The following is an 8,978-nucleotide window of genomic DNA, read 5'->3' on the forward strand; positions in this document are numbered from 1 at the left end:
ATCTGGATTCTGTGAGTAGAGCCAGTTATACTGTTGAACCCGCACCGTTATTCTCTGTCTGCCTGAGCCCTGTGAAGAGAGCCAGCTTCGCTGTTGAATCCTTACTCCTCCATGTGCTGCTTGATCCTGTGAGTAGAACCAGCTACACTGTTGAATTCTCACCTGTATTCTCTGTCTGCCTGAGCCCCGTGAAGAGAGCCAGCTTTGCTGTTGAACCCTTATTCTTCTCTGTTCATCTGGATTCTGTGAGTAGAACCAGTTACACTGTTGAACCCGCACCGTTATTCTCTGTCTGCCTGAGCCCTGTGAAGAGAGCCAGTTGTACTGTGGAATCGTCATCATAATCCTCTCTGTCTGCCTGAGCCCTGTGAAGAGAGCCAGCTTTGCTGTTGAACACTTATTCCTCTCTGTTCATCTGGATCCTGTGAGTAGAACCAGTTACACTGTTGAATTATCACATGTACTCTCTGTCTGCCTGAGCCCTGTGAAGAGAGCCAGCTTCGCTGTTGAATCCTTACTCCTCCATGTGCTGCTTGATCCTGTGAGTAGAACCAGCTACACTGTTGAATTCTCACCTGTATTCTCTGTCTGCCTGAGTCCCGTGAAGAGAGCCAGCTTTGCTGTTGAACCCTTATTCCTCTCTGTTCATCTGGATTCTGTGAGTAGAGCCAGTTATACTGTTGAACCCGCACCGTTATTCTCTGTCTGCCTGAGCCCTGTGAAGGGAGCCAGTTGTACTGTGGAATCGTCATCATAATCCTCTCTGTCTGCCTGAGCCCTGTGAAGAGAGCCAGCTTCGCTGTTGAATCCTTACTCCTCCATGTGCTGCTTGATCCTGTGAGTAGAACCAGCTACACTGTTGAATTCTCACCTGTATTCTCTGTCTGCCTGAGCCCCGTGAAGAGAGCCAGCTTTGCTGTTGAACCCTTATTCCTCTCTGTTCATCTGGATTCTGTGAGTAGAGCCAGTTATACTGTTGAACCCGCACCGTTATTCTCTGTCTGCCTGAGCCCTGTGAAGAGAGCCAGTTGTACTGTGGAATCGTCATCATAATCCTCTCTGTCTGCCTGAGCCCTGTGAAGAGAGCCAGCTTCGCTGTTGAATCCTTACTCCTCCATGTGCTGCTTGATCCTGTGGGTAGAACCAGCTACACTGTTGAATTCTCACCTGTATTCTCTGTCTGCTTGAGCCCCGTGAAGAGAGCCAGCTTTGCTGTTGAACCCTTATTCCTCTCTGTTCATCTGGATTCTGTGAGTAGAGCCAGTTATACTGTTGAACCCTCACTGTTATTCTCTGTCTGCCCGAGCCCTGTGAAGAGAGCCAGTTATACTGTGAAGTTGTCATCTTGACTTTCCGCCTGTCTGAGCCCTGAGAAGAAAGCCAGCCTGTTGTTGAATCTTCACTCTCCCCCGTCTATCCGGATTCTGTGAGTAGAGCCAGCTATACTGTTGAATCCTCACCTGTCATCTGTCTGCCTGAGCCCTGGAAAGAGAGCCAGCTTTGTTGTGGATTCCGTGTTCCCCTCCGCCCATCCGAGCCCTGTGAGGAGAGAAACCGTTCTGCTGGGAATCTGAGAGAACTAGTTCTACTATTGAATCCTCACCTGTCTTCTGTCTGCCTGGGTCCCGAGAAGAGAGCCAGCTTTGCCGTGGATTCCGTACTCCTTTCCGTTCATCCGAATCCTGTGAAGAGAGAGATTGTTCTGCTGTGAATCTGAGAGAACCAGTTATACTGTTGCACCCTCACCTGTCTTCTGTCGGCCTGGGTCCGGAGAAGAGGGCCAGCTTTGCTGTGGATTCCGTACTACTCTCCGTCCATCCGAATCCCGGGAGAAGAGAAATTGTTCCGCTGTGAATTCGAGAACTAGTCCAGCTGTGAATTCTCACCTGCTCTGCCTACTCGAGTTTTGCTTCAGCTTGCCGAAGGCTGTTTTAGTTTAATTTATTTAATAAAGATTCTGAATTTTCTCTAACTTACTTTGCCTCTGTGTCCTCTGTGGTGTTGGCTCCTCGCGGTGGTACGTGTGTCGGGGGTTGGGACGGCCGGTCATCTGGTGTCCGGTCCCCCCGTGACAAAAGTGGCGTAGTCGGCAGGGTTTGCCACCGCGAGTTGAAGCAGCTACAGGTTCACGATGGCCGACGAAGAGGTGGTGGCCGCAAGACCACAAGTCATGCCTGTGTTTATGGGAGCCCCTTGGGCCCAGCGTTATGGGGGACCAGGATCAGAGCTACCTCTCCAGGACTGGAAGACTCAAACGGAATACCTGGCTGGCCTCCAGGGGCTGAGTGATGTACAAAAGACACAGTTTGTTCTGGGATCCCTGGAGGGAGAAGCGAAGAGGGAGGTTCTAGCTGCACCCAGCACTGCACGAGCCACTGCCAAAGCCATCTTTGACTTTTTGACGGGACTGTATGGGGATACTACCCCCGTGGCCGCCCTCCGGGCTCAGTTCTTCAACTTTCGCCAAGGTCCTAGGCAAGCCTTACGGGCGTATGCGCTGAGGCTGCGTGAGCAGTTTGTTCGATTGAAAGGCCGACCAGATCATGGTCTGGGAGACGGAGATTCCTTACTGCGAGATCAGTTTGTTTTGGGGCTCCGAGACGGGCCTATTCGACAGAGTATAAAGCTCCAGCTCCGCCGAGACCCAGCGTTAACTTTTGAGGACCTCCGACAGGAGGCCTTGGCATTGGAGATGGATCAGGGCGAGGCAGCTGACCCACCGGTGTGCATGGCTGTTGGTGGTGCCGCCCCTTCTTCAACTGGGGATTGGAAACAACAGCTGCGGGCGGAGCTGTTGGAGGATGTTAAAGGACAGATGTGCATGGCCGTTGGTGAGGCCTCCACTCCTCCAACCATGGATTGGAAACAGAAGTTGCGGGCAGAACTGTTCGAGGATGTTAAAGGCCAGATGGCTGAACTATCTAAGACCCTTCTAGAGGAACTGCGCCGGGGACAGCTCAGTGGCCGGGACCGATCCTATTCTGAGGGGAGCCGAGAGCCCGGACTGCGCCCTGGACGGCCGGCTAATCCGAGATTCCAGTGGGATGATAAGGGCAGGCCCATTTGCAATAGCTGCGGAGAATCAGGACATTATAGCCGTCAGTGTGGCTCCCGACGCGGTTCCCAAGGGGGTTTTTAGTTTCGCCGGCCACTGTGGGTCAAGTGGCCGGGACCCCCTTAAGTGACCCCCTTTCTATGCCTATTCCCAGAGACGACTGGGTTGGACATTGCCCAACCGTGAAGATCCAGGTTAATGGGGTGGAAGTTGCATGTTTAGTTGATACCGGTTCCCAAGTCACGTTATTCTCCGAGAGCCTGTCCCGAGAACTCTTTAAGGGCCGACGACCCCAGGGGGCCGAGACTTCGCAACTTGTACTGAGAGGAGCCAATGGGCTGGATATTCCCTATACAGGCTATGTGATTGTGGACTTCCATGTTCAAGGGGTCCCCGTACGACAAAAAGGAGTTGTTATCGTTAGAGACCACTGCCTGGGTTCACATCGAGCATTAATTGGTATGAATGTAATTTCAGAATGTTGGGAGGAGCTGTTCCGGAACCGGCTGGCCCAGATCCCCTCGGTTCCGGAACAAAAGGAATGGGAGCATATTCTGGCTGACTGCCGTAGGATTCAAGCAGCTAACTGCGAGGAGGATCGCGAAACTGTTGGTCGAGTAATTTGCCGGTATGGCCTGGCAGTTCCAGCACAAAGTGAGGCAGTGATATGGGCCAGGCTACCTCTAGGGGCTTATGGCGCGGGTGACTGGGTCCTCCTCGAACCACATTGGGATTGCCAGTCCATCGGAGTAGCCCGAGGGCTGGCTGTGATCCATCGAGGCCGGGTCTCGGTGCGGGTACGGAACGTCAACCCATATCCTGTTGTCCTTCGCCGCCATCAACGCCTGGTCCGAGTCACCGCGGTGCGTTCCCACCAGGTGAGAGAAGAGAGAGACGTTTGTTTCCGCCAAGTGAGTTCTGTGGTAGTGGAAGTGGCTGTTGGATCGGTGGAGCCGAGGAATGACCCCCAGAGAGGCGGAATGCTGGATCATGTGGCAGTAGATTCCTTAAAAGGAGAGGGCCTGGAAGAGGAGCAGCAACTCCAACTCCGAGACTTCCTGACAAAATGGCAACATGTATTCTCTACTCACGATGAGGACTATGGGTGCACGGGGATTGTCAAGCATCAGATTCCTACAGGCGATGCTCCACCAAGCAGAGAGCGGTATCGGCCAGTGCCCCCAACGCTTTATTCAGAAATTCGCACCTTGCTGAACGGGATGCTGGATGGCGGAATCATACGGGAGAGTAGTAGTCCTTGGGCGGCCCCAATTGTGCTAGTTCGGAAAAAGACCGGTGCTTGGAGATTTTGTGTTGACTATCGAAAGCTGAACAGTGTGACGAAGAAGGATGCATTCCCCTTGCCACGCATTGAGGATTCCCTCACTAGTCTGACTCAGGCCACTTGGTACTCAACGTTAGATCTGGCCAGTGGGTACTGGCAGGTGCAGGTGGATGAGAGGGATAGAGAAAAGACTGCCTTCACAACTCCATTTGGGCTTTTTGAGTGGGATCGGATGCCGTTTGGGCTGTGCAACGCCCCTGCGACTTTCCAGAGGCTGATGCAGCGGTGCTTGGGGGGACAGTTAGTTGATTCGACCTTGGTCTACCTTGATGATGTCATAGTATTTTCGCCAGACTTCGCCTCCCATCTACTCCACCTGGAACGTGTGTTCCAGGCTATGGAAAAATATGGATTGAAGTTACGACCGGACAAATGCCAGTTGTTTAGGAGTGAGGTACAGTTTCTGGGTCATCGGGTCAGCGCTGCAGGGGTGTCCCCTGACCCGGAGAAAGTGTCTGCCGTCCAGGGCTGGGAGGCGCCGAAGACTGTCCGGCAAGTAAGGTCCTTCTTGGGCTTTGTAGGCTACTATCGGCGCTTTATCAAGGGTTTTTCAGGGATTGCCAAGCCCCTGAATCGACTCCTCGAAGGTACCGGACGCTCCCGACCCCGGGGGTCTCCCTCTGTGAACTGGGACTCGGCATGCGAATCGGCTTTCCAACAGCTCAAGCGCGAACTCCTGCAGGCCCCGATCCTGGCCTACGCTGATTTTACTCAGCCATTCATCCTATATACTGATGCGAGTAATGCAGGGTTGGGGGCTGTACTTGCACAACGACAGCAGGGAGTTGAGAGAGTTATTGCATATGCCAGCCGGAGTCTGCATCCAGCCGAGCGGAATGCTTCCAACTACAGTTCCTTCAAAATAGAACTTCTGGCGTTGAAATGGGCGATGACAGAAAAATTTAAAGATTACTTATGGGGAGCAAAGGTGATGGTCGTGACCGATAACAACCCTTTGGTCCACCTACAGACAGCACGATTGGGGGCGGCGGAGCAGCGTTGGGTGGCCCAGCTGGCCAATTACGACTACCAGCTTCAATATCGACCGGGTAGAGAACACACTAATGCGGATGCACTGTCCCGACTCCCCGTGACTAAAGGGAGTGAGCAAACGGAATCCCCTACTTCGGAACCAGAGGAGGGATTGATGGTGGGGGTAGTGGAAGCCCCCGGAATTCGTTTGGAGGGAGTACCCACCGGCTGGGGGTGGGACCCAGGCCGGTGGAAAGAACTACAGCAAGGAGATGTTGATCTGGCAAGAGTGTATGCTTACCTGCAACAGGGTTCTAGGCCTGGTGTAGAGGAGAGGCGGACTCAAACCGTGGCAGTAAGGAAACTCATGGGGCAGTGGAAGAAACTCAGCCTGAGAGAGGGAGTGATTTGTCGTTCTGTCCAAGAGCCAGTAACCCAGGAGGTGGTACACCAGGTGGTGGTGCCAAAGGGACAGCGGTTGGCCCTGCTGGAAGCTTACCACACACATATAGGACATCAAGGACAGGAAAGGACATTATCCCTATTAAGGAGGTACTTTCACTGGGTGGGGATGGAAGCAATGGTCGAGTCTTTCGTTCGGAGCTGCCCGAGGTGTGTACTTTTTAAGACCAGGAAAGAGGCAAGAGCCCCCCTAGTCCCTATGCGCCCTAAAGCACCTCTACACATTGTGGGGATGGATTTTCTAACGCTGGGTCGGCCCACAGATCGGTATCAGAACATCTTGGTGGCAACCGACCTATTTACCAAGTATGCATGGGCTATTCCTACTCCAGACCAAACAGCCGTTACCACTGCAGGTGTGCTCTGGCGAGCTATCATCCAGCCCTTCGGGTGCCCCGAGACTCTTCATTCTGACCAGGGCCCGAACTTTGAATCTAGGGTCATACAAGAACTGAGCCGCCTTTATGGGTGCCGGAAGACTCGCACTACCTCGTATCACCCCCAAGGTAACGGGGGGTGCGAGAGGTTTAACCAGACCTTGTTGGGGTTGCTCGGGACCTTGGAAGCCGACCAACAGAATCAGTGGGAGGAATGCCTCCCTGCCCTAGTGCAAGCCTATAACAACAGTGTGCACAGCACCACAGGCTATGCCCCGGCATTCCTGATGTTTGGCAGACATATGCGCTTACCGGTTGATCTGTTGCTGGGGACCAAGCCTACGGAGGGAGTTCAGAGTACGACGGAGTGGGTGGGTCGTCATCATCGGCAGCTTCATCATGCCTATCGTCAGGTTACGGACCATCTGAGCGCGGCAGCAGCCAAAAGTAAACGGTTGTATGACCGGACGGCTCGAGAAGCCCCCCTACTGCCTGGAGAGCGAGTATTAGTGCGAGACAATCGACGCCCAGGAAAGGGAAAACTCAGTGATCGTTGGGAGACCGTACCGTATGTGGTGGAACGCCAACAACAGCCTGATCAACCTGTGTATACTGTTCGCCCCGAAGGGAGACTAGGCCCTGAACGGGTACTCCACCGGAATTTGCTTCGTCCTTGCCCAAATTATCTGGTCCCGATGGAAGAGGCCCCCGAACGGTCTATGACCCCAGCAGCTCCATCGGTGGGATGGGCCGTCGTCCCAAGAGGCCCCGAAATCGAGGCGGCAAGGGTAGATCCTTTATCCCCACCCCGACGTTCCCGGAGAGATAACCAGGGGCGACCACCCCAGCGATACGGCGAGTGGGCTGAAGTTTCTCGGTCCTAGGGACTAGTCCCGAATGGTAGGGGGGGATGTCACCGGGGTGACAAAAAGGCAGGCGGAACCTTTTATCATAGCCGGGTTTCTGTGGAGGGGGATTTCCGGTGTGGGACCCGGAAGACTCTAGCGCCGGAAAACTCCGAGCGGAGACGGAGAATGATTAGTTAATTCAAAACAGGTGCGGGGCAGGACTATCGCGATCGCGATTGGGACACGTTGTCAGTTGGGAAGGATAAAAGGGCATTTCATCTTCAACAAAGGAGGGGGCAGGAGAGATGAACGGCTGTGTGTGACGTTCGGGTGGATTTGGAGATGTGGATAAGAGATAAGTGCTGTTGATGTTTGGACTGTGATACGAGAAATCTGTTTGGAGGATGTGATGAGACTTCATGAGGTGTAAATCTGTCGTTTTGGAGAAAGTTTGAATGTCCCACGCTTTATTGGAAGAAGTCCAAGAGATTGTAGTGCTGTGCAGTGGACCAGATCCCCTGTCTACGCCCTAGTTTGTGAGTGACAAGACTTTGCAGTGTTGTTCATTAAATCACGTGTGCCGATTTGTGTGAATTGCAGTTAAACACGAGTGGAAGTGTAATGCAGTGACATCGGGGAAACGGTTCTGGCTGTGGATATATCGCCCGCATCTCGTTGGATGGAGGAAGTCATCTAGTGGAGAAATTCTTCTCTTCTCCTCTTTAATCTCTACGTAGGCTTGTGAAGTTCAGCTTGCTGTTGAATCCTCACTCCTCCATGTGCTGCTTGATCCTGTGAGTAGAACCAGCTACACTGTTGAATTCTCACCTGTATTCTCTGTCTGCCTGAGCCCCGTGAAGAGAGCCAGCTTTGCTGTTGAACACTTATTCCTCTCTGTTCATCTGGATCCTGTGAGTAGAACCAGTTACACTGTTGAATTATCACATGTACTCTCTGTCTGCCTGAGCCCTGTGAAGAGAGCCAGCTTCGCTGTTGAATCCTTACTCCTCCATGTGCTGCTTGATCCTGTGAGTAGAACCAGCTACACTGTTGAATTCTCACCTGTATTCTCTGTCTGCCTGAGCCCCGTGAAGAGAGCCAGCTTTGCTGTTGAACCCTCATTCCTCTCTGTTCATCTGGATTCTGTGAGTAGAGCCAGTTATACTGTTGAACCCGCACCGTTATTCTCTGTCTGCCTGAGCCCTGTGAAGAGAGCCAGCTTCGCTGTTGAATCCTTACTCCTCCATGTGCTGCTTGATCCTGTGAGTAGAACCAGCTACACTGTTGAATTCTCACCTGTATTCTCTGTCTGCCTGAGCCCCGTGAAGAGAGCCAGCTTTGCTGTTGAACCCTTATTCTTCTCTGTTCATCTGGATTCTGTGAGTAGAACCAGTTACACTGTTGAACCCGCACCGTTATTCTCTGTCTGCCTGAGCCCTGTGAAGAGAGCCAGTTGTACTGTGGAATCGTCATCATAATCCTCTCTGTCTGCCTGAGCCCTGTGAAGAGAGCCAGCTTTGCTGTTGAACACTTATTCCTCTCTGTTCATCTGGATCCTGTGAGTAGAACCAGTTACACTGTTGAATTATCACATGTACTCTCTGTCTGCCTGAGCCCTGTGAAGAGAGCCAGCTTCGCTGTTGAATCCTTACTCCTCCATGTGCTGCTTGATCCTGTGAGTAGAACCAGCTACACTGTTGAATTCTCACCTGTATTCTCTGTCTGCCTGAGCCCCGTGAAGAGAGCCAGCTTTGCTGTTGAACCCTCATTCCTCTCTGTTCATCTGGATTCTGTGAGTAGAGCCAGTTATACTGTTGAACCCGCACCGTTATTCTCTGTCTGCCTGAGCCCTGTGAAGAGAGCCAGCTTCGCTGTTGAATCCTTACTCCTCCATGTGCTGCTTGATCCTGTGAGTAGAA

General features: G+C 52.7%; 1 protein-coding gene across 1 annotated transcript; it reads left to right on the plus strand.

Annotated features, from left to right (window-relative positions):
- Positions 1–242: 242 nt before the first annotated feature.
- On the plus strand, positions 243–3,855 carry LOC148981645 (uncharacterized). The gene has a single exon (XM_089129982.1). The coding sequence runs from the start codon at positions 2,132–2,134 to the stop codon at positions 3,137–3,139; it is 1,008 nt and encodes a 335-aa protein (XP_088986108.1). The 5' UTR covers positions 243–2,131; the 3' UTR covers positions 3,140–3,855.
- The last annotated feature ends 5,123 nt before the right edge of the window (positions 3,856–8,978 follow it).

This window comes from Pimephales promelas, chromosome 4 (genome assembly GCF_988280905.1).
Source record: "Pimephales promelas chromosome 4, fPimPro1.hap1.1, whole genome shotgun sequence".
NCBI classification, from domain to species: Eukaryota; Metazoa; Chordata; class Actinopteri; order Cypriniformes; family Leuciscidae; genus Pimephales; species Pimephales promelas.

Coding starts and splice junctions, on each gene's coding strand:
- LOC148981645 (XM_089129982.1), top strand. CDS start 2,132: ATGGCCGACGAAGAGGTGGTGGCCGCAAGACCACAAGTCATGCCTGTG.